Source organism: Eschrichtius robustus, chromosome 9 (assembly GCF_028021215.1).
Source record: "Eschrichtius robustus isolate mEscRob2 chromosome 9, mEscRob2.pri, whole genome shotgun sequence".
In the NCBI taxonomy this organism is placed as follows: Eukaryota; Metazoa; Chordata; class Mammalia; order Artiodactyla; family Eschrichtiidae; genus Eschrichtius; species Eschrichtius robustus.
The window spans coordinates 27,750,224-27,776,164 of NC_090832.1; the positions used below are offsets into that span (position 1 = coordinate 27,750,224).

The following is a 25,941-nucleotide window of genomic DNA, read 5'->3' on the forward strand; positions in this document are numbered from 1 at the left end:
CACCACAAAAAATTTTAGGAAATGGAGGAAAAATCAGAGAAGAGCATGAGGTGAGAACTGGAGAAGAGATGAAGGAATTCTGCTTGGAGCTTTGTGAAGAGTACCTCTGCCACTGGAAGCATAGAGTCCTCATTAAGACAGAGAGGGCTCCATTCTCCTTGGCAGTTGTTGTCTGTGTCTTGTTTGGGACTCTTCCAAATGTTGTGCTTTTGCTCCCATCTCACCAAGACGTTGGAAGTTTGCCTCATTTATTCCTAGTCACTTCTATGGCTCTGTTCTAAGCAGCTTAGTGATTATGCTTTACCAGCATGGGCAAACGATGATGAAGGGAACATGATCGGGTAGGAGATACTTGAAACAGGATCTGGAGTTACAATTCTGCTCCCAGGTGTTGGTTTACAGGTTGCTCTGCCCACTCCTTGGTTCGCCGCTCCTGGATATTTCCCTTTTTTTTTTTTTTTTTTTGCACTCTTTCTCCTTTTGATAGCCTTAAGTCTTCTATGACTATTTTGTCTGAGGTTGCATTTAGCTGAACAATCATTCTTGGAGGACCTATTATCTGCTAGACATTTTGATATATTCTGGGTTTGAAGAGATGAATCAGACAGTTTCAGGGAAGACAGGTATCTGGAAGCATCGACCCCAAAGTTAAGACAGTAATCTTGCAACATCTACCATGGAAGCAAAAACTGAAATATATACTGAAAATATTGCATACAGTAACCCTCCCTCCTTAAGCTCTGAGCAAGGTGAGAAGGTCAGGAGAGCATGTTTTCATGTTTCCTGTTCATATGACCATTTAACAATGAAAAAACTTATTAAGCTGCTGGTATGTGATCCACACTCCCTTGATCCTCGTAACAACCCCATGTGCGGTACTATTATTACCCCATTGATGTAACAGGAACACAGAGGGATTAAGAAACCCTTCAAGGGATAAACAGCTAGTAAGTGGCTGAGCCAGAATTCCAGTTCAGGCAATCTGCCTGTAACCCCTCCTCTATGCTGCCTCTCCACTGATCACCACTAGAAATCACTGGAGTGGTACACACCTGCTCATTAATCATTAATCATGGGGAGGATGGGGGGAAGGGAAGAGTTACATCTCAAATGTTGCATTCTTTGGGTGAGTGAGAAACGGTAGTAACCGTCTAAAGCCGTCCTCTATTTTTCTACCAACCCTTTTTTGGACTAATCCAACGTCCTAGTATAACTTCAATACATTGTATTTCAGTGTAATGATTACCGACTTGGGTCTTGATTTGGAAATTACACTCTAGTTGAAATTGGTGCTTGTTGTCGGTAGTAGAATTACCATATAACCTTTTCATTTCTAGAGAATATTGGATTATAGACCCTGTGATTCTAGGAGGAAGAGGGCCTCTGCCTATAATGTTAGCAGAAGATGTGGTTGCATCTGAAAATCTTGACTGAACTCTCTGGGATTCTAAATAAAAATTCCAGGAAGGCTCGAAGGCTTCTGGGCAGCAAGATCACTTCCAGGGAAAAAGAGATATTTTATTTTCTAGTAAGTTCTCAAATTTCAAGAATGGCCTCTTTCTTAAATTAAATGTTAATAAGAAATCACTGTACATGGGGTTGCTGTCTAAGCAATCTCTTTCTCTTCATGTTCTCCATTGCTTTTTGAGAGCCAACTCTGATTAGACGTAAGAGGGCTTGAGTGGAGCCATTTTTTCCCGGCTATTTTCTGGGGCTCTTTTTTTTTTTTAAATTAATTTGCTGTTGATTGATTGATTGATTGATTGATTGATTGATTTATGGCTGTGTTGGGTCTTCGTTTCTGTGCGAGGGCTTTCTCTAGTTGTGGCAAGTGGGGGCCACTCTTTATCGCGGTGCGCGGGCCTCTCATTATCGCGGCCTCTCTTGTTGCGGAGCACAGACTCCAGATGCGCAGGCTCAGTAGTTGTGGCTCACGGGCCTAGTTGCTCCGCGGCACGTGGGATCTTCCCAGACCAGGGCTCGAACCCGTGTCCCCTGCATTGGCAGGCAGCTTCTCAACCACTGCGCCACCAGGGAAGCCCTCTGGGGCTCTTTTTCTCCCTGAACTGAGTGTGGCCGGGCACAGGACCCTGAACTTAGATTAAAATATGGATGTTGCTTGATTTATACTTTACAAAGGGATTACATGCATTTCCAACGTAGGTATTTATCAAAAATCATTTACTTATTAGTATCGTCTTTTAGTCTTTGCTGCTACATGATGTTCTCCATCATTAAAGAGTGGCCCACTTGGTTGGTCAGGGGTAAATTTCTTTCCATTTTTCAGACTTATTATACCTTTCCATTTCACCGAGAAAACTGGCAGGTTTGATGACCCTTCCTATTACAGCAAGCTGCCTGGGCTCACAGTTGACCTCTGGGGACACAGTACAAAGGAGACTTGAAAAGTGTTAGCTACAGACCCTATCTCTGCCTCCGGACTACACACAGAATCTATAACAGTAGTATTGCTGGGCTTGGAGTCCCCAGAGAAGAAGCAGAGCTGGTTGTATGCCAAGATCTCCAGGTCATTGCTGTTTCTTAAAGAGCCTGCTCCCACCACCCCTTCCTAGCCCAGGTTCTCTGGGTTTGGAGCCCCTAACCACTCTCTGGGTAACTGCGTGTAAATTGCTGATGCCCAGAACCTCCCTGGGACCATCACAGTCAATCCAGACCATAAGTCACCTCGTCCAAGAACTCCGGGTTCCCCTTTCCCCTAAGGCTTGGAAGTGGATCTAGGAGGACTCCGTAAATCCCTGAGGGTCTCCTTCCAGCCACAGAGAGAATGTTCGGACCAGTTCTCTGGGCAGTTGAATGTCCGGCTTAACCCACCCTCCCCCACCCGGTTTACCACCTAAGAACAATGCTTCCTCCATTCATTATCTTCTTCCACTGCCTCATACCCCATGTTATTCTGATCTAACCTTCTTTTACCAGAGTCCTCCTTCCTGACCCTTATATTACGTTCTCTGACGCTCCCAGAAGAGGATAAACACACAATTATGCACTCTATCTCTGCACCTGACATTCCTTTATCCTTTATGCTTCGATAGAAAACTGCCCCACCCCCAAGACTCTGCTTTCAAGATGCCTCTCAAATGTAGGCCATTTGTTGCCAACTGTCCTTCATGTCAGTGTTGGGAGATAGGATCAGTTACATCTTACATCTTACTGCCACTTCTCGACCATTAGTTCTCTGCCCTCATTAAGGGATCAAAACTTCTAAAGCTCTTCTTCCTGGGGTTCTTGCCATGTAGCGGTACCACCCCCTTGTCTCTGCCGTCACTGACGTTCCGTATTCTCTATTTCAGTTACTGGAGAGGTCCCAGGCTTCTCACCCCAAGTCCTGCCATCATCCTGTGTGTCACGATTTTATTACCAAGTCGCTAACTCATCTGCCACCAGGTCCTTTTTGTTTCTTATCTACATTAACTTTCTCCCCCATGTCCTGAAGCTACCCACTCCTGTGGCCAACGCTTCTGGATCGGTCCTTACATCAAATTGCTTTGCTTCCAAAAGAATAAATGAATAAATAGATTGGAGTATCTGGAACATTAATGATGATGAGAGTGAAGAAGCTGAAATGTGGAAGAAAACTCACATTGTCATCTCCAGATGGCAGATGCTAGAGGGATTTTCAAGACTTTTTTTTTCTAAGACAGATCTGAGTTAGTAAGGGAAGAATATAGGAGAAAGGAACAAAGATGTGCTTTCGATCCTCCTTCCTGTTAAGACTTCTCCAGACTTTCCCCCCAAATATGCAAAAACAACCATATCTCAAACCTGAAGCAATCTGTCCCAGTAGCCTCACTCAGGGGAAATGTGGAAGACGTGGAGGTGCTGTGTGTGTGTGTGTGTGGTGGGGGTGAGGCCGTGGGAGGCAAAGCACAGGGTGGATGGGTGAGGAGTGTCAAGGCTGAGCAGCAGCCCCCTTCCCCACAACGTTAATGTCCACCTAGAACCTCAGAATGTGACCTTCCTTGGAAATAAGGTCTTGTAGACGTAATTGGTTAAGATGAGGTCAGACTAGGTTAGGGTGGATCCTGATCTCATGACTGGTTTCCCAAGGAACACCTGGAAACCACCAGAAGCTAGCAGAGGCGAGAAAGGATTCTTTTCTGGAGCCTTTAGAGGGAGCAGCCTCCAACAACACCTTGGTTTCAGGCTTCGGCCTCCGGATCTGTGAGAGAATAAATTTCTGTTGTATTAAGCCACCCGGCTTGTGGTAATTTGCTACAGCAGCCCTAGGACCCTGATACAGCAGGGGAGTAGTAATTTTGTTTCTGCTTGGTTATTCCTTAAATGCTTATTTTCCTTCACGTTAAAGAAAAATCAATACAAGCTCACTCCCCTTGCCGTTTCTCCTCCTTGCCTCATGTCTCCATCGACAGCCTCATTTGAGTTAGAAGAAGAATTGAATAACCTCTTGCAGCAAACGGAACATAGCTCCAGCAGTGTTTTTAGTTGATAAAAGCTACTAAGTGGCAATAGTATACAAAATAGTGTGCAAAGCACTCCGAGTACATTAGTTCTAATTCTCACTCCAAAGCTGCAAAATAGGCTCTATTATTATTGTTTCTGAAACGAAATTAAGCCTCAAAGATCACTTTTTACAAGTGATTTGTTTTATATGGACAAAGTTGAATGATATACTTGACATGTGGTCAGGGCCTTTGCCAACCACGTGTAAAAATTTTGTGTTCCCTAAAACAGCTCTAAATATGACAAGGAAGAAACAAGGACTATGTCCAGTCATTGCTTGCTCCGTGCTTTGTTTTCTGGCCCCAATAAAACTTTATTAACATATTCAAGTCAGGTGTCCTCCCCTTCCCCCTTAATCCCAAGGCAATTTTCCATGACACTCGCACAGACCCAAACTCTCCGCAGACTGAGGCCCGCACACGGCCCTTGCTCTGTGGGCTGCTTCCCCCATTGGAGGCTCTTCTCATCTCATCTTGCTCAGAGGCTGGTACTGGGGCCTCCGGGATTCACTGTGTGATGGTGATGGTTCAGAGACTGAACCATCACCATTCAGGGCAATGGCCTTTGCCTGCCTGCCTTTTTTTTTTTTTTCTTTTGAAGTAAGGTGATTTATTTATTTATTTATTTATTTATTTTTGGCTGTGTTGGGTCTTCATTTCTGTGCGAGGGCTTTCTCTAGTTGCGGCGAGCGGGGGCCACTCTTCATCGTGGTGCGTGGGCCTCTCATTGTTGTGGCCTCTCTTGTTGCGGAGCACAAGCTCCAGACGCGCAGGCTCAGTAGTTGTGGCTCACGGGCCTAGTTGCTCCGCGGCATGTGGGATCTTCCCAGACCAGGGCTCGAACCCGTGTCCCCTGCATTAGCAGGCAGATTCTCAACCACTGCACCATCAGGGAAGCCCCCTGCCTGCCTCTTATGTAGGTGGCTGGTAGAGTTAAATGTTCCCTCAATCATGCTAAGAACTGGAAACCTGCTGTTAAAGTGAAAGTTGATCAGAGTGAAAAAAAAATCTCAGCCTTCCCATTAGAGTTTAAGATCAAGAAAGCTTCAGTTGCAAAAAGGTATGTTTTGGTAAACTTTTAGTGGGATGATTGATACATTTTTAGTAACTAAAGTCAGTAGAAGCATCTAAGAACTATTTCACATCATGTTATATAACCTGAGAATTGGAAGATCTGTCAGAACTTTTTGTTCTTCCCCAAATCAGTCAAGTTAACACTTGAAAATTCGTCTGTAATTCTAGAATATATTTCTCACTTATGCTAGTATGTGATACTGTTGGTATTTTGTTTTCATTTATGTTATTTTTCTTCAAGTGTGGATGAAAGTCCATTGAAATGTCAACTCTGACTCTCTGGTTAGAAAGGTCCAAACAAAAATATAACAGCGGGAAGTGGAAAGGGATAAATAACCCCAAGAACTGACCCTTCATTTTGATCCCTTAGGCATACTTTGCTGACAACTTAAAAAATGCACATGTAGTTGCTTCCTGGGGAAAAAAAGAGCAGGAGTCAGTTATTTGTTACGTGTGATTGCAAGTGCTTGAAACAAAGATAAAATAGGAGATTCATCTGCTGCTCTCATGTTCCTTTGTAAAGATGAGGGTTGGGATTTATCTCTGTCTTTTCTTGGATTGTGTATTACAACAGGGGACTTTTATTAGCTCTGCAAAGGAAGCAATTTAGTGGTCTTTCTGTAGGTTTTTTTCTATTTGGATAGAAAAAAACTAGAAATCTTTGGGCATCAAGTTTTTTCAGGGGAATTATCTTTGCCCTCACCACTCAGAAGAGTAGGCTCATAAACTGGGAGGAGAAAACCTGTTGTCTTCCTAAATCATGTTCCTAGAAACAAAGCAAGTCTACCAGATAGAAATCAGCAGAATCAAAAAACATCTGCATTCAAATTATCGGGACATTTATTGCTCCAATAGGAACTTGTTGGTTTGGATTTAAATGTTAACATATTGTTCTGATATGATTTTCAATTTATCAGTCAAAAATATGTTTTTTCATTTAAGAAACATTTGTTTTGTACTTTCTGTACTACACTGTGGAGAATATATTAAAAAGGATAGTTATTCCTGTTATCAAGGAACTTGTAGATCAGGGGGCGAGGGAGATGTTGGGTTTTGCTAATACTTAATTGAGTGCTTTCTGTGTGCCAGGCACTGTCCCAAGTGCTTTATATGCATGAAATCTTTCAATCTTCAGAAACTCTATGAAATAGGTATTTTTTATCATCATCATTTTACTGATAAAGAAACGGAGGCACAAAAAGTTTGGAAACTTGCCCAAGGTCAGACACCTAGTAAGTGGTAAATTCAAGCCACAAACTCAAGCAAGTTAACCACAATGTTATATTAAGTCTCAAGCTGGGCAGAAAATACACACACATATCAATAATAAATAACTAATAATCACTGACAAAACTAAAGCAAATGATAAACGGGGAGATCATTGTGGGTTGTGGTCAAGGAATCCTTCGTGATATGAAACCAAAATTAGATCCAAACATTATCATTTATATTGTCTTCTTGGAGCTGTGCATTGGCGTATGGGAGGTTCAGGGAAGCATGCGGGAGAGGAGCCTCGGCGTTTCATCCGTTGTTTCTCAAATATCTTTGGCTATGAAGCCATTTTTTTTCAAGGAATACTTAACATCTTTTAGCATATGCATTATCAAGCATAGTTTGGGAGAAGAGAATCTATTTTAGGATCATCTATTTACAGAGACTCCCCTGGATTCTCCACCTCTGCTGTCAGTGGCCAGAATCTAGTATTACAAGAGGAAGGGCCACTGGAAATTTCTATGGATAGAATTTATAGGCTATAAATTGAATTCATGAAAAACTTGACAGGGTATCAAGTTTTGTTTGTTAACTAAATAACCAGGTGGTATTATCATTACCTCTAGGAAAGGCTTGACAGACTGGTTCTCTCTGGTTGGGCTGAGGAGTACTTACTTTACAGTCAGAAAAGACAGTTCCTTATTTGTCCCTGGTCTTATTAGTGTATCCTTAGTACCCTAGGGACACTGTCTTCCTCTATAATCATTTTTTACAATATTTTGTCCATATTATAAGGATTGTGTTATAGTCAAACTGGTCACCTGTAAATATAATCACACTGAATGTCTATTAATGGGTCTTGTGTTTTCTTTTGCACAAAAAAGTACAACCTAGAGAAAGCAAAAGTCATATCCCAACTCCCACTTTGTAGATTTTTGTTCTTTAAATGATGTAAGAATTTATATTTGCTGAGTACCCTCTTTCTGCTAGAAACCATGCTATATGTTTATCTATGTCCTCTAATTTTGACCTCACACTGCCCTGGGAGGTAGGTGTTCCTCTAGATTTATACCTATGGAAATGGAGGCACAGAGAAGTTAAACTGACTGCCTGAGGTTAAACAGCGTGTGATAATGAGGGATTTGAATTCTGGTCTGTCTGACTCCAAAGCCTTCACTTTTGAAACTCTACCGTACCACTTCCTTAAAAGGAAAAAATTATCGGAGATTAAATCAGCACTTGCAATACTAGAATTTAAAGTATTTCAGGCAATTGAAATAAAAAATACACGGTTGCTTAGATGACTAAGCAAGGCAATCATGCATCTGCAAACCATTATCAGCTAAAACTTAAAATTTGCCTAATAATCTCTCTGGTTTACTTAAAAAAAATCATGGACTGTTTCACAGCTAAAAGCTCATTTAGTCATTATTCAAATGTTTGTCTATTACATTCCCACGGAGGCAGGACGGAGTCTTCTCCCTCCTCCGACACATCGTTAGGAAATGCCTCTGCTTTCCGTCCTGCTCTAGGGCAGGCAGTAAGCTTTAGCTGAGAACACATTTGGAGATGTGTGAATGAGTGAACCAAGTGTATCCTGGAAGCACCAGCCCGTGCCTGCTCCTGCAGAGCCTGTGAAAGCCCAGCAAACTTTTTGGGGACTGACGCAGAGGACCAGAGCTATCACCAGCTGGATTTGGGGCTTTGGTGGCATAGATGCAAGGGAGATAAGTGACTCTTATTTTGTTCTTAGGAGCTGTTTCCTTCACAGAAATTTCTGACAAGACTGGTAACGAAAGATACACTATCTTCTATTCTAGAATACAGAGGACTAAACAGAAAAGTAGGCTGTAGCTGAGGCAAGAGTTTTCATTGGGTAATCTTTTTACCCAATCTGCCAATAAATGAGTACATAAACTAATCAATCTGTTTTAAAAAAATATATAAAAATGAGTTTGTCTTCCCCGTGTAAGATCACTAGCAATCTCTTTACTACATTATTCTCCATATATTCTCCACATTCTTACCACGTGTGAACGGCTATTTGTAAAGCGTCTTATAATTTAAGAGGAGGGAACTTGCGTCTCTGAAAAGCCTACCACGTACCAGAGTGCTAGGTGCTTTTTGTATGCAATCTCTTTTAATTGCCGTAACAAAACCAGAAACAACACCCAAACCATAAAAAAACCATTATTGTCTAGAAATAATTTGGTAGAGGTTCAGTAACTTGCCTGAAGTCACAGAATATGTTAGTGACAGAACCAAGATTGGGACCACTTTTGTCTCTACATCTTATCTGCACTATATTACGTTGTTCTCCAGGAGGTAAGCCCTCACAGATGTCCTCATGAAATCTCTAAGAAGAGTTCACTGGTAATGCCAATCTCTGACACAAGTCTGAACGCTCTGGAGGGATTGGGTCTTTTTATATCCCAAGTATCTAGTGCAACCTCTGGCACATAGTAGATCCTCAATCAATATTTGTTGATTTACATTATTCCAATTTCCAATGCAGAAAAGGCATTTGTGGCTTGCTGATCTCACAAGGTTACTGACTTTGGTTGTGATAGTCCTAATTTTTCCAATCCTGTTTTCATTGGGGTAAGGTTACACAGTTATGGAATCACTCTGACTGCCCAGATGGCATTTGCTTTTACTTATCCCTGTATAGTTCATGTGTGTGTTAACAATCCTAGGTCAATGCCTTTTACACAATAGATTCTTTTTTCCCTTGAATTTCCTACTTTATGGCAGTGACCAATGTTGCAATCATGACGAAGTTTAAATCAAGCAATGTTGCAGTAAGCTGAAACGAATATAGACCCTTGACTTGAAAGACCATGGTCTCATAAGATTCTACAGGAGTTAACAATTGTCAAACGGAAATTTCTTTTTAGTGAATTGTTTTCCAAATTTTTGACTGTGTGACATAGCAAACCAGCTTGTACAAATACACTTACTTGCTTACGTTTCTACATGTAAATAAAAAGATCTTTTGTGAGAGACTGAAAGCAACAAATATTGTTTGTTGAAATTTACAGTTTTACACAAATGAACATACATTACCAAAGAGAAGAACGAATGCCAGTGTTTTTCTGTATTATGGAAATTCACACACACACACACACACACACACACACACAAAACAGATTAAAGGACACTACAAAATATTTTGCTTATTGGCACCACGTAGACTTTCACATTTAAGATATTTTCTTCTGTCATTTTTAATATTAATATTTAAGATTGTATAATAAAAATTTGCCAATTGAACTATTCTTTAAAAATATACTTTAAATATAAATACGAATAAATAGCTCTATTTTGCTTCTTGGGTATGAAACAGCATATACTATATTTATTGCAATAAAAGATTTTTCTTTAAAAAAAAATTCATTGATTTAAATTCAATTGCTTACATAGGCTTGGCCTATTTGATGATGTGTCTGCTAGGTTCCTGGGTACATTTGAAAGTCATGTCTGACCTTTACTTGGGAAACCACTGGGGTCCCACTTTTGATTTTGATTGGATGATATGGAGTGCGGACAAATGAAAAAAGTGACTTTGCATTCAGACATGGGGAAGCATTAGGGAATCAGTGAGATTCTGAATACAAATCTTAGCAAAATGAATATGAGGACACTATGTAAAGATACAAGACTGTTTCTGGGAACCATGGGTGGTGGGTTTTTTTTTTTCTCCTCTATTTCCAGATAGATTTAGACACTCAGTTGTCCTGACTGAACTGTTCTATTGTTCTTGCTGGCTTCCAATCCTGAAATGCAAGACCACAGTTTTCACAAGTTAAGTCCACTATGTTTCCCCAACCTAAAACATTGTACCTCATTCTCATTCATCTATGAATTTGACAAATGTGGGTCAGAAGAATATCAGGACTCAGGGGAAATGCAGAGCTGAATGGTGGCCCTTTTTCCCTGTCTTGGTACTAACTGGCAAATGATGGCTTCATGGACATGGCTGTTTCTGCAGCCCCTGGTGGAATGAGTCCCGTGGACCACGGCTGCATCTGTGCTCTTGACCTTGACCTTGAATCTGATTGGTTGGCTGGTAACATGTTACCTGGTGAGAATCAGAATATTTTCATATTGCAATATTTTTAAGAAATTATCTTTATTTTTAATTGTTTATCTAGACATGCCAATGGATATTTCGGCCACATTTTGAGCAAAAACTCACAAGGTGTGTTTTTTTTTTTTTCCCCAAACCTCACGTGTGTACACAAAACAACACAATTGTAAGGGTTTGCGTAAAAGAACAAAGCATAAGAAATACAGTGAGCTACAAGCTCATAACCAATGTTCAAATCAGTGAGCAGATCTGATTCAACATCAGAAAAGGTTACAAAACAAGTCTGTGGCTTGTAGGAAGCACTACCTGGTGACAGCTTTGCAGGACACGCTCCACGTCCCATTGCGGGAAGCCTTAGGCAGGTAGAAACAGAGCAGGATTTTCACTCAGCCTAGCAGGGAGTTATGGGGAGGTCAGCGTTCCAGGAACAAGGTTCTGACTGTTCACAGGTGCTGTAAAAAGAAAAAGGCTTTGCCTATCAGGCCTGGCAGTGATATCTATTCTCTCTCTCTTAATTTGATTTTAACTTTAGCTTTCACTTACTAAAAATAGCTTTTTGATTCCTTTCTTCTCAAGCACTGAAGGAATTAAACTCGGGAAGTCAGCTCGTGATGGTCCAGGGACTAAGAGAAAAAGAATGTGAAGATAAAGTCCACGGATGATCCAACAGCTGTGTCTTAACTAGTAACTGGACACTGACACCTTCTATTGAAATATTGCTAGAGAGCCACCAGTAGGCAGGAAAAAAAAAGAGTTTTCATATTCTTTTTCTTTTTTTTTTTTTTTTTGTCAAAAAATGAGAAACTCAAGAAATCTCCAGATGGTTGCAAGAAGGAGACAAATGTATCTAGTTTATGCATCACATCTCATTTTACTTCAAATTTTTATTGTACTAGTAGCTGCTTCATAGGCTTAACTGTTAGATATTTGGTAGTTTTCTCTGTGAGCTCTTCTTCAAGACCTAATACACTTTTGTCCTATAAATTTGGAACTACTAAAACCGCGTCCAGTCTTATTTATTTAAATTATTATATAAATATAGTTTAAACAAAGTCCATTTCCTAAACTCAAAGTAGAGGCTCCATTAGCTAAAATAGCATCTTCTTTCTTATCTCTACTGTATCTTCCCCAGTAATTGCTTTCCTTGATTTGATCTCATGTACATTAAAAACAGAGACTACTCAAAAGCCCAAACCAAACCAAAATAAGAGAGGTTTGGAAGCAGAAATACATTCAATACTTTCTCTTTTGGGGCTTCACCAAGCTGAGAGCTTCAGAGTATTAAAGCAATAAAAAATCATGTGTCAGTTCATAGTTATTACAGGAAAAAACCCAAAGTTAGTGTTAAGTTTTCACAACTTCCTCTCTTACCCATATCAATAATTTCAACTTATCATCCACCCATTTCATGAAGTTTTCACACTTTCTTTAGTACCATCTGACAATCTCTTCTGCTTTAGTGAAAGTACAACCAACTTTCCAAATTTCCTCTAAACCTTTATTCTGAAAGCCTCGGTCTTTCTGCAGGAACTTAATACAATCCAGTCAAGTTTCTAACATTTCACTTGTACGTTAGGAGGAAAGAAAAAAAAAAAAGAGTTGCACTTAGGAAGTGAGAGTTAGTTAGCTGACGTTCTATCAGCTTGCGAAACACCTTGATAGTGGCAGAAACAATCATAGTATCATTCTCCCACTACCACATTGTTTAAGGTAAAAAGAAAGGGGGCATTGCCAATTTTCATCTAACATTAGTTATGCTAGAACTTCTAAAGAAAAGGTTCAATGCACAGAGTTTAGCTGACTAGAGAAGAATGCTGTAACAAATTGATTTTCCGGCCAAGTATATGCAGAAAAAATGGCAACAAAAACCTGCCCAGGAAGGTAAATTCTATCAGACAACTGAAATATTTTCTATCCTTAAATTATGTTAACGTCTGCTAAACAGTTGCGTAGTTGTTCACATGAAATGAAGGAAAAAGGAAAATCCAGTTACTATTGACACCAAAGAAATGCACGCCAACCATAAACCAAAGAAATGCACGCCAACCATAAACCAAAGATGCTTTGGTACTGTAGCCAGAACAGACGACAGTGTGCTAGGGGAGCACGGAAGTCCCTGATGGATAGATGACAGGGTCACGGAAGGTTTGTGAGACCTGCTGTGTGTCCCGCGAGGCTGACACACTGCCATGTCCATGACAAGAGTCGTATAAACACAAGCTTATCAGCTGGCTTGTTAAAAGAGTGCAACATTGCTGTGTTGAAAGTGACTTCAGGCTTGCTGAAGGGTCTTGTTCATCTGAGGAAACAATGCTTGGTGCCACAGATTAAACACTATGGTCTCAAGTGGAATGCGTGTGAAGTTTCCAAAATATTTCCTCAAAGACTTTATTCAGTTTTGCTTTGTGACCTTAGCTGGAAAGCATAAAGGTGGACATGGGAAGGCAGTTCAGAAGGACATCTGTGGGGATTTAAGTTGGGCAGCTTTCAGAAGATGAAAGATGTTTAAAGTTAAGGCCTTTATCTGCTAACAACAGTATATTAATAAACTCTATACCATATTTACAAATGCATTCTCTTGTATTAAAACTAACAGTATTCTGTTCACAGTGCCATTGTTTATACAGGTAGCAGTCCCATAATACTCATGTATTTTGGCATGGGAATCAGTAGCGCTTGATATTTACAGAGAATATACAGGTGTGGATATAAACATGTCACTGAATCTGAGTTATCGATAAAAGACAGATTGGCAAATGGTGCAAAGGAATGAACTGTACAGCACCTTCCCCTTGGATCGGATAGGAAACGTGGTTTCTTAATTGAGAAGATGCCAAATCTCTGACCCAAAGTGGCATAAAGTCCGTAAGAAAACAGTGAACCCTCTGTTCGAGTTTGGGTACATTGAGTAATGTTTGCCCGTAGTTTTAGATCCATTGTCTAGTGCATAAAATAGAAAAGTTAAAAAGATTTATTATTATTTTTATAATAATAATTATTATTAAAATAGAAGGTACTTTCTCTCACGCTCTCATTTGTGCTCTTGCACTTGAAACCAATATCCTTGGAGTTCCAAATATGCTGGTGTTTTTGTCATGCAGATCAGCAGTCCAACGGCCAATGCTAAAAATGCTCTGGACTTAGGAAGTGCCGCCTGTCTCAGTGTGACCCAGGACCCGAGGGGCCCACGGCAGGAGCACCTCCTTCTTACTCCCCAGTCTTCACCTCGAGGGCCAAGCCGGCCCCTGGAATCAGCTCCCTCATGGCGGAATGGAGTTGCTTATTTCGGCAGCTAATGCTGAGGTGACGGATGGCTTCTGTACACTTGGAAAAAGGAGGGAGGCAGGTGAGTGGGAGGAGGGTGGCGTTCCAAAGAGCCCCAGGACGACACCCAGAGAGGGGCTGGGTTTACCGGCAAGGGCCCCTCAGAGCATCTGCCCTCCCAGAGGCCTCTGCGCGAGGAGGCTGGCATTCTCAGTGTGCAGAGCAGGGGGCAGGCCTGGCTGGCACTATGGGGCGTCGCCTTCGGTCACGGTCTGCTCCTCAGCCTGGGCCATCCCTGGGCCGGCGTGGTCTGGGCCGCCGCTGCCACCGCCACCGCTGCTGCTTCTGTGCTGGTTGGGCAACAGCCTCTTCCACTGGGCTTTGTTGTGCGCCAGGTGGCTTAGCATGCTCTCAGACAGGGCGCTGTGTCCTGTGAAACGGGCCCATTCACGGAAGAGGGGCTCCACGATGTAGGTCATGAAACCTGGAACAGGCAAGGCCAAGCTCATCACCAGCAGGGCAGTAAGACCTACTTCTTCCTCCCTAACAAACATGACTGGGCCCACGATGGACTGGGCCCGTGGGTAAGAAGGCCACCACGATGTGGTCCCTGCCCCCAGTGTCGAAGCATAGGATATGTCACCTTGGGCTTGGCATCTAGCCTCTCAGGGCCTCAGTTTCTGCAGTTGTAGAAAGGCGTTAAGAAGGATACCAAACCCATAGGGTTGTTATGACAATGAAATGACCTAACACATGTGAAGATGCTTAGAAAGCTCCTGGCACATAAAAAACACTCAATAAATATTGGCTATCATTATTTGAAGAAGGGGGAAGACATATAAAGAAAAAAGTAAAAAAAAGTTTGTGCTAGAACTAAGGAGGGTGGGTGGGGGAGGGGAGGAGACAGCAAATGATACCAGGAAGGGGCACCTTGTTGATTTAGACCATCTGAAGAATTCATACATCTACCCCGTAGGATATTTTTTCAGGATTATCGTTTCACAGTTTTGTCTTACTTTCAATTATGTTAAACAACTAGGTGTAGGTAATAAAAGTTCATTCGTCTTCAATACAGATTTTTACCTGCATAAAAGTTCTGCTTGAATGACTAGATAAGATGGATTGATATGAGACTTCTTTGTTTGCATGTCTGTTCTCTTAATTATTTTAGACTTGTTGCTTTCTAACCATGTTTCACTGTTAATGTGCTTTCCATATTAAACATGATTTATTAAAGCAAAGATAACTTCCAGTCTAGGCTGGAATAACTGGACTCATCACAAATTTGGATATATTTAGGTTTTATTGTATTTCCCTGAAATGTAGGTATGGGGAGAAAAGGCAAGTGTTTTTCAGCTAACGAAATCTTCCAACAACTAACCCTGTATGTTTACAGGCATGTGAATTATAAGGCTTGATTCGATTATCCTTTTGTTGGATGAACAGCAGATACTTGGCCTTTGAGGATGCTATAGAGATGAAAAAAGAATGCAGCAAAGCAAAATGTTATTGTACATGCCTGCACCATCTCATCAGATGTGAAATATGATTTAAATAGTATAAGATTATTTTAGATTACCTGAACCTGAGGAGGAAGGTTAAGCCAGTGACTTACTGTCTACATCTTGATAAGGTTATACAGGGAGTCAGCAAGCAAGGATTTCATTTTGGAATGTTCTTGCTTGCTATTCTGGAATTTTCTTCACCTCCTTCACAATCTCCATATCTAATTTTGATATCTTTCATCTCAAGAGAGATTAGATATTAGGTATCTAAAAAGATAGTGTGCAATATTATAGTATTCTAAAGTTTAAGTTGTGAATATTTATGAGGTTTACCTTAAGGATCAAAAAAGTTACAAATCCCGCATTTAAAAATCCAGTACTTAAAAATCAACTCATTTTCTTCCTGAAATTACTCTGGAATTACACCTCTGTATTTCTACTCGTCAGATATAAAGACCTCTTATAGGAGATAGATAGAAGAGTGATTTTAAAGTCTGAAGAAACTCCATGAGGCAGTTTTTCACATGAAGAAAGGCTTCTGCACGATCAGATTTGGGAGCCTACCCCATAGGTTCCTTGTGTATTTGTGCAAACCTCCCGCTTCTATTCAAGCGATGTAGAGCCTGACTTTGCCGGGATATTGTCTTCCTGGAGTGGTGGGAGTGGGGCAGGGGAGAAATGATGGCTTCGGAGTACACAGGGATTGAAGGAAAGCCTCTTTCTCCTCATCTTTCTATAGGCTGCACCAATTAGAGATTCATTTGATTTAATGCCTTCTTTTTAAAATGTAGAGTTTGATGGGGAGAGGGGAGGAATATGGGTGGGGGGGGGTGGATATTAAATCCCTGTCTCACTTGGGTAAATATGAATTACTTAAACAGAAAATCAGGTCTAAGCCTGAGATGGCACTCAGGAAATCCTCACTGTGGATTGGGAAAGGAAAAAGAGAGGGGACATTTTTCAGTCCCAGGGGAATCAGAACAGAGGAACTAGCTGCATTATTTAGCACCCACTGGAAAAATCTTTGTCTGGGAGCCTGGAGCCCACAGTTCCCATTAGATTCTGTTGATCTATTTGGGTTTTTCCAGTTCAGCCTGATCTACCTCTGCACACCACACCTCCCAGCCTTGAATCTACAGAGCTGGGAGATGTGGAACAGAGACCGAAAGATTTATCTACTAAGGGTTGTTTTATTATCAATCACCTCTTTCTCTTTATTGGTGTGCTGGTGTAGCATCCATGGGATTTTCCTTTTCACTCAATCCCCATCCCATTTTAAAAACAGGTATCTATGGTAACCACATTTTCCTGAGCTGAAAATCAGGACATATGATCTGACAAAATAAGTGTGTTCTCATGACAACAAGAGAATAGAATCTCTGAAATCAAGTCTGTCTTGAAAATCTAGGTTGTGTGCTTAATAATGTGAATGCTTTTCTCTGGGGGCTCAAAATGTCTTTAACAACAGGTGCCTGGCAAATTTCTTTCTGGCCAGAATTTAACAAGCTGGGTCCCAGGATTAGGATTTTGGTTCAGGGTCTATTCCTTTTGAATCACATCTGCAGAATTTCCAACTTGTTAGGGCATTGGATCCAAAGAGGCTGAGGCTGCATTTCTGTTGATGTTGATGCCCTTCCCCCTCCCCTGCAGTTCTGTAGCTTCATCTGCTCTGGTTTCTTGCAGGGTTTTATTTTTTATAACAACACCCCTCTCCCTTTTTAAGGTGGAGGAATCGGCTTAATCGTAAAAAGAACGTAACAATATTAAGGGCAATTTGGAAAAAAAAAAGATCACCAATAATCTCAGAGTTCCAACACATCAGTTTTAACATTTGTATATTCCCTTCAAATTTTTTAAACTAGATAGATTTTGTTCCTATTTCCTTAGGTTGACTTTGTGACTCTTTTATGGGACTGTGGATTCAATTTGACACTCAGTAATTGGAAGCATATCATTCTAACTGGCTCTGGTTTTCTCAATTTTCAACTGATGTTTTCAGGTGCCCCTTTCGCTCCCAATCTCCAGGCATTAAGCCTTGAGCTTGCAGAGGTTTAAGCTGAATGTGTTAAGCTGTCTGAGGTCTGTGGGAACTGGTGAAAAACATGAACTGGTACATGTCAGGGCCATAGTTTATAAGTAAAAGAGTTAAAGTTCTGAGGTTTTTTTTTTTTTTTTTTAAGTTTATTATCTCTGCTCTAACAAATCTTGAAATTAACATGCAGCCTTTAACTGCTGTATTTCACTTATGTGGCAACATGTTTTTATTTTTAACATTTTATTTATTTATTTATTTTTTATACAGCAGGTTCTTATTAGTTATCTATTTCATTTATTTTTTTTTTTATATTACCCAAAGCAATCTACAGATTCAATGGAATCCCTGTCAAACTATCAATGGCATTTTTCACAGAACTAGAACAAAAAATTTTACAATTTGTATGGAAACACAAAAGACCCCGAATAGCCAAAGCAATCTTGAGAAAGAAAAACAGAGCTGGAGGAATCAGGCTCCCGGACTTCAGACTATACTACGAAGATACAGTAATCAAGACAGTATGGTACTGGCACAAAAACAGAAATATAGACCAATGGAACAGGATATAAAGCCCAGAGATAAACCCACACACATATGGTCACCTTATCTTTGATAAAGGAGGCAAGAATATACAATGGAGAAAAGACAGCCTCTTCAATAAGTGGTGCTGGGAAAACTGGATAGCTACATGTAAAAGAATGAAATTAGAACACTCCCCAACACTGTATACAAAAATAAACTCAAAATGGATTAAAGACCTAAATGTAAGGCCAGACACTATAAAACTCTTAGAGGAAAACATAGGTAGAACACTCTATGACATAAATCACAGCAAGATCCTTTTTGACCCACCTCCTAGAGAAATGGAAATAAAAACAAAAATAAACAAGTGGGACCTAATGAAACTTAAAAGCTTTTGCACAGCAAAGGAAACCATAAACAAGACGAAAAGAGAGCCCTCAGAATGGGAGAAAATATTGGCAAACGAAGCAAATGACAAAGGATTAATCTCCAAAATACACAAGCAGCTCATGCAGCTCAGTATCAATAAAACAAACAACCCAATCCAAAAATGGGCAGAAGACCTAAATAGACATTTCTCCAAAGAAGATACACAGATTGCCAACAAACACATGAAAGAATGCTCAACATCACTAATCATTAGAGAAATGCAAATCAAAACTACAATGAGATATCATCTCACACCGGTCAGATGGCCATCATCATTAAAAATATCTACAAACAATAAATGCTGGAGAGGCTGTGGAGAAAAGGGAACCCTCTTGCACTGTTGGTGGGAATGTAAATTGATACAGCCACTATGGAGAACAGTATGGAGGTTCCTTAAAATACTAAAAATAGAACTAACATATGACCCAGCAATCCCACTACTGGCCATATACCCTGAGAAAACCATAATTCAAAAAGAGTCATGTACCACAATGTTCATTGCAGCTCTATTTACAATAGCCAGGACATGGAAGCAACCTAAGTGTCCATCAACTGAGTTTGGTTTTAATTGGAGGGAACTGCAAGGAAAAGAAAGACTTGCTTTAAACGTAGATGGAATTGGTAGAGTGTTTCAAGGAGTGATAGAAACAAACAATTATTTTAGAGGCATTAATATCACCGTTTAACAGTTTATTGCAATTGACACTTGAGAGTGTGGTCCTAAGAGAATGAGACTTAAAATCCATTTTGAAGTGAAGACTAGAGAAGCATGGGATCCCATGTCACATGGCTGGTGGGGCCTGGGCCCTGGGACCAAGCCCCTAGTATTGAGCATTGAGGATGAAGGGTAATGACCAAATTGGAAGGATCCTGAGCTGCAGACTTCCCACCCTTCATGTCCTAAAGAGAGTGTGAGCTAATCCGATCTTCAGCAGCCAATAGGTGATTCTTGTTACTTTACTCTACTCATTTGGTTTTGATTCAATTCTGAACTACAAAGTTAATACAGGTTAGTTATTAAGGGTCTATAACAAAGCCTTTACCCTATTTTTCATCTCAGTTGGTAATTAGTCATGACTAGAGTGTTCATTTGGACTCAGCCATTCAAAGGGCCATTGATTAAACCTCTAGTTTGGATCTTGAGAAAGCTGTGTGTAGATCTTCTTAGTGACTCTTAGCAGAGGTGCTGAAACTATTCATTTAAAATTAAAATTGAATTCGACTCACCAATTTGTATACTAGGGATTGAATCTTTCTGTTGATTGCAAAGAGGACTGATTTCCAGTTCAAATTTCTGTTCAAGGTCACCTAAGAAGAAAAAAGAAGAAACACATTGGTAATCAAGAACCTATAAGAATGAGTGTTGATAGTTTTAATGATCTAGTTGGAAGAAGTTATCTGGGAATTACTGTTCCCTGCCTTATCACTAGGAACCCTTTAGCAACAACTGGCTCTGCTCTGCTCTGGTAGCTTCTGCGAAAATTTAAAATATCAGAGTATCGACGATCATTTACAATAGGCTCATTGTAAATAGGTATGCTCTGGGATTAGAATAAACTTTTGAACAAAAATCTGTAAAAACAAGAAAACGAATGGCCAATTTCCTAATATGAGATGGAAGTTCTGGTTTTAAGTTGCAGATTAAGAAAACAGGTTTTATGCTTTTCCCCTCCTTTCACTCTGCCTGACCCTCATCTGGTTTCACCTGAACAACCGGGAATAATTAGTAGGCAGGAAATCGGGAAGAGGAAGTAGAAATATCTCATTTGAAGAGCATCTCTGTAGCTACAAAATTAATCCAAAATAAGGGTCTGGTATCTTTCATTCTGACTCCTTAGAGTTTTACTTAGTGTAAATGAAGGTTAAAGAAAGTATAAAGCTCAGGATGATCTTTCTTTTTAATGTCTCCATCAGCTAGATCAAAAGAGAAATACATCATGCAAAGCTTTATCAAAGTATTTTATCAATTCTTCCTGAAGGTGAAAAATTGTGCATAATTATTTCGTTGGGAAAAACAATCTGGTTAATCAGTACAGAAGCTGGGTCTCAGAAACATTAGCTGAGTTCACAGTTGTGAGTGCACTCCTCTAAACTAGAGGAGAGAAACACATAACATTTATATCATGCTTACTGTGTGTCAGGCACGTTCTAAGCATTTTACCTATTTAATTAATTTAATCCTCATAGCAACCTCACTATAACCCCCATTCTACAGATGCAGAAATTGAGATGAAGCATAGGGAAGTATGTTGACCTAAGGTCCTTCTGCCAGTGAAGAGGGGAACCTGGATTCCAACCCAGAAAGTCTGGCTTCAGAGGGTCTGCACTTAACCATTGAGCTAGGATCTTTTGAGATGCCACTTTTCCGTCATTTTCCCTAAGACTGTAGCCATGGCTCCCATGGTCTCTCGGGCCCTCGTGATTCTCAAAACTGATGTGAGGAACTCCCTTTGGCTTAACTGAGGAGTTCAGGGAAGTCAGATGATAATAGCCTTCTGAGGGCAGGGCATGGCACCATTTAATATTAAAATGAATTCTCCTAAAGTTGGTTTTACTCCTCACCTCCATAGTTCTGTTAATAGTGATTTTTCAGTTAAGTCTGACACTTTGGAGGAGTTGTCTTTGATTTTTCCTTCCCTCTACCCTCTGTATTGAGGAAGCAAATCCTGTTTATTCCTCTGTTGAAACATCTATTTTCCCTACTTTCACTCTGCCTGACTCTGGTCTGGTTTCTTTCTTTCATTTTTTTTTTTTAATTGAAGAATAGTTGATTTACAATATTATATTCGTTTTAGGTGTACAACATAGTGGTTCAATATTTTTATAGATTATACTTCATTTAAAGTTATTATAAAATATTGGCTATATTCCCTGTGCTGTACATTACATCCTTGTACCTTTTAAAAAAAATTTAATATTTATCTTTATTTTGTTGTTTTTTTTGGCCACACGGCATGTGGGATCTTAGTTCCCTGACCAGGGATCAAACCTGCGCCCCCTGCAGTGGAAGCACGGAGTCTTAACCACTGGACCACTAGGGAAGTGCCACATCCTTGTACCTTATTTATTTTATACCTAGAAGTTTGTACCTCTTAATACCCTATCTCTATCTTGTCCCTCCCCCTTCCCTCTCCCCACTGGTAGCCTCTAGTTTGTTCTCTGTATCTGTGAGTCTGTTTCTGTTTTGTTACATTCATTCATTTGTTTTATTTTTTAGATTCTACAGGTAAGTGAAAACATACAGTATTTGTCTCTCTTTGTCTGACTTATTTCACTAAGAATAACACCCTCCAGGTCTATCCATGTTGTTGCAAATGGCAAAATTTCATTCTTTTTTATGGCTGAGTAGTATTCCATTGTATACATACACCACATTTTCTTTATCTGGTTTCTTAATAACTCATTCCGATTTTTTGCCTCTTAGCTAGTTTCTTTAGTATTTCTTCTGCTTCAATTATACATGTTGCCCTAACTGTACTTTCTAAGATGACTCCCATTGCCACGTTCTCTACTTTTAGCCTGGTGCACAGGGGCCTCAACAGATCCTCATATTCTTACCTTCTATGGGACCAAGCTGGTCTATGAGGCAGGGGGATGGTCCGCAGTGCTTCTGTCCATTTCTGCTCCTCTCTATCTAGACCACTGGGACTGTCTGCAATGATGGAAATGTTCTCTGCACTGCCCACTATAGTAGCCCCTTGAAATCAGATCAAGAAAACTGAGGAACTAAATTTTCCATTTTATTTAATCTAATTAATTTAAATTTAACTAGCTACATGTGCCTCGCGTTTATCCTATTGGAAAGTGCAGTCACTACACATCCTTGAATACCCAGCTCAGATTCTGCCATCCTCAGCACTAGGTCTTCTCCTGTGACCTCTACCATAAGAGGTCTTCCAATTGGATCATTTAGTCATTCACTTATTTCAACATATATTTACAAAGCACTGCATATTTCAGACACTTTGTTAATCAATGTAGAGAATACAAAGAGGAAAATTGGAGTTCCTCTCCTCCAGGAACTCTACTGGTTAGTATTTTGAGCTTATGAAACATTAACTATAATTCTTTGCCTCCTTCATGACACCCCCAGTGGGTCTTTGCACATAGGAAAATCACAGCTTTGCTGAGGATTAGACAAGGCTGGAAGCAGATGTTCAATGAAAACTTCTGGGAATCTTGGTTCATTGAGAAATACCAATCTGCGGTTACAATAGGACAGAAATTCTACATTTTTCAGGCACTGAGGGGAAGAGGGTGAATGATGTTTGAATCCTAATGTCTGTTCTGAGAATTTAACACTGTCTTCCTAATTCATGGGATCTCATCTTCCTTTCCCCTTCTGTCCCTGACCTTGATTTTAGGGTTTTTCCTTTGTTCAACATCACAAATCATTAAAGATACTTTGGCTGGGGCTGTTAGCAGTCTATGGAAGCCCAAATCCTAAACTGAAAGCCAGAAGAAGATTAATCAGAATGATACAAATGGTGCTTTATAGAATTTCTAAAAAAATAATTCAGTATGGAGGACAAGAAGTTTGGATAACCAGAGAGTCTGGTCTCCTCTTAAATAAGCTGAACTTCTGCTAGACCATAAGGCTATTAAATAAAAAGGACCCGACATGCCCTCTGTATTCTCCTTTCTCTGCTAGGAAACATGCTAGAGCAAAGTGTTTGAAAGCTCACCTTTAGTGATCAGAGTTACAAATATTCTAGGTTGTTCTATCTTATAATGCTGCGCATGCATATTGTTATGAGGACAAGTTTTTGCCAAGACATCTTACAGATTACCTTTATTGGTAGATCCCATTGACTCCACTTAGTTAACAACTTCGACTCACCAGCTCTGTGGGCCTTACCATCTGCCCAAGGGACATGGTCCCGGCCCCAAGTTGCTCATAATCCAAATAGGGTCCAAGATAAGCAAATGAAAGGGTTAAACTCCAATCAGTGCCAACAAGAATGCATGACTGAGTCAAAACCAAGAGGGACAGAATAGAATCATTGCTTGATCAAGGATGAAGATCCTAGCCCTTTTCTCGCTATGTTATTTCAATATTTTCTGTATCTTATAGTAAAGAAAGTATTTATCTTATCTAACCCGAAACCTCCTTGCTCTAAGTTCATCATATTGCCTTTTGTTTTTCTCTCAGTGGAGATTTTATATCATGGGCAACTAGAACTGTCCTTTTGTTTTCTAACCAGTCACACTCATTTGAAGTGAAAGTACATAGAGAGGGAGCTCCATGAGTGCTTTTACTCAAAGGAAAGAGATGGGGAGCAGAGCCTTCTGGTCCCACATGAACCCTATCCGTTCTGCTTTGTCTTCTGTCTTTGGGACCATCTCAGTGTCACTGACACATCTTTCTACGGAGGCTTCTCCAAAAGGCTCACTGTTGCTACTTGACCTCCCCACAGAACTGGTATGTGGGACACTTCACGCTTTATTTGTTCTCAGCCTCTCAGACCTGATCCTGTCACTAACATCAGGGCACTGTTGTGCCTGAAAAAACATCCTGAGCACTGAAACCGGGCCTGAAGAAACAAGCTGTGTTTAAAGGCCAAGATCCCACCCAACATCAAGATCCTGCTGTTAATTCATTGCTTTACTTCTGAATGAGGTTAATCTCTTAAAATTTATACCCTAACTTGGGGCCACTTGTCTTTTCACTGTATATATTTGAGAGGATGAACACTGGCCAGCTGTGCTCTACTTCATTATTCACTTTATTTAAGAAAGTGAGGGAAAGGAATACAAAAAAAGTCCAAGTCCTTCTGTCAGAGTGGAAAGCATTGATCCCAAATGGCATTTAGCCTTTAGGCTGTGCTCAGCTCATAAAAATGAAGGTCAGAGTAAAAATCAAACAGTCCTGCACATTCTTATATCCACAGAGAAAAACCGTTAACAAATTATATATACATATCCCCCTTTTGCTCATTTTTACTGTACCTCATTATTACCTGTTTCCATGGTAAATCAGTGTTATTTATTAATATTTTCGAATTATTTCCAGAAAAGGGCTGGATGGTTCGCAAGAGGGTTAAAGAGAAAGGCCGGGATAATAAGAGTTGATGAAAGAACAAATGTCATGATAGATGATCCATTTCCTGTTTTATTAGGATAAATGCCTGAAAGGAGAAGGGGCAATGAAAAATCAGCTGTCGGATCACTACTAACCTTGCCTGTAGAATTCTTCACAGACCCTTTCACTCCATTGCTTGCTCATTTCCCAGATTCTACAAGGATTGCAAATGTCAGCACACTTCAAGGCAATCTGAGAAATGACAGGGCAGGGAGAGGTGGTCAGAGGATGATCTTTGAGCAGCAAATGCACCCCAAGCCCAAGGGGCCATCAGACCTGCTGGTCGGCCTCATGGTACCAGGCCTGTACTTATAGAGGCTTCCCTGACGTGCCTCTTCAGGAAACAGCACTTATTCATCACCGCACAAAACCTTCATTCAGAACTCCCACTTTATAGCAGTGAGAAGGAGAGAAGAGCCGTCGTCCAAGGACACAGAGCTGCCTGGAGGAGACGTGGGGCAGGCAGGCCAAGGAAAGCCGTGGCCTGGCTCCTTCTGCTGTTCCACTCCTTGTGGTGTGGGCAGGGAGGCCGCAGGGGCCCCAGCGAGGCTCAAGTGAGATCACTGGGACCTCACTCTCACAGTGGCCACATTGACCGACTCCATACATTAAATTATTTGTGTTTGCATTTATATGCCCGTGTCTGTGAGTGTGAACAAGCTCAGACTGCCAGCCAGGGAGCTAAGTCATATCAAGCCTAGGAGTGTTTGGTTTGCAGAGATAAATCTGGGCCTTCTTGGCTTTGCTCACACTGTTCTGCATCTGGGATACCAGCTTTTGTCAGAGATGCTGACCCTGGGAGGGTTTCCTTGGATTTCCAGAGAAGTAAGTTCTCCCCCTTAACTACCAACTGCCAAGAGCCCACTGCCCAGATGGGCTTCTGGTGGCATGCCCGTCCATCAGCAAGGTCTGTTGGTTTTGACCGAGTTCTTTGGGATCACAGAACTGCTAGCAGTGCTGGGGTCTGGGAGAGCCTGAATCATATTAAGTCGCGAACCTGGTTGGTTCTTCATTTCCTGGTGAATGGGGACACCAGTACATGTTGGAGTAGGTCAGGGGCAGAAGTCCCCTCCAGGTTCCGCCCTTGAGGGATTCGTGTATGTTAGCAAGCTTTCCTTTTGAAATGCAAGTGTCCAGGCCAAATCTTTCAGCTACTCACAACTAGGCTTGAGTCTCTAAAATCAGGCGTCTGTGGCACTCAGGGATGAGAAGACTAGTTTGGGAAGGAAGAAGGAGGGAGATACAGT

The 25,941-nt window shown here is 40.7% G+C and overlaps 2 protein-coding genes across 3 annotated transcripts in view; one reads left to right on the top strand and one right to left on the bottom strand.

Annotated features, from left to right (window-relative positions):
- The window catches only part of MTFR2 (mitochondrial fission regulator 2), a 50,233-nt gene extending 38,619 nt beyond the window's left edge, over positions 1–11,614 (top strand). Inside the window, exon 8 of the mRNA XM_068551343.1 lies at positions 11,434–11,614. Coding sequence (XP_068407444.1) covers positions 11,434–11,439 — 6 coding nt within the window. The 3' untranslated portion in view covers positions 11,440–11,614. The remainder of the gene's footprint in view (positions 1–11,433) is intronic.
- A 2,271-nt stretch (positions 11,615–13,885) lies between these two features.
- PDE7B (phosphodiesterase 7B) overlaps positions 13,886–25,941 on the bottom strand; it is a 222,620-nt gene continuing 210,564 nt past the window's right edge. For both annotated transcript variants that reach the window (XM_068551340.1, XM_068551342.1), the window contains exons 10-12: positions 24,790–24,886; positions 19,840–19,920; positions 13,886–14,605 (exon numbers count right to left, since the gene is read on the bottom strand). In XM_068551340.1, coding sequence (XP_068407441.1) covers positions 14,367–14,605; positions 19,840–19,920; positions 24,790–24,886 — 417 coding nt within the window. In that variant the 3' untranslated portion in view covers positions 13,886–14,366. The remainder of the gene's footprint in view (positions 14,606–19,839; positions 19,921–24,789; positions 24,887–25,941) is intronic.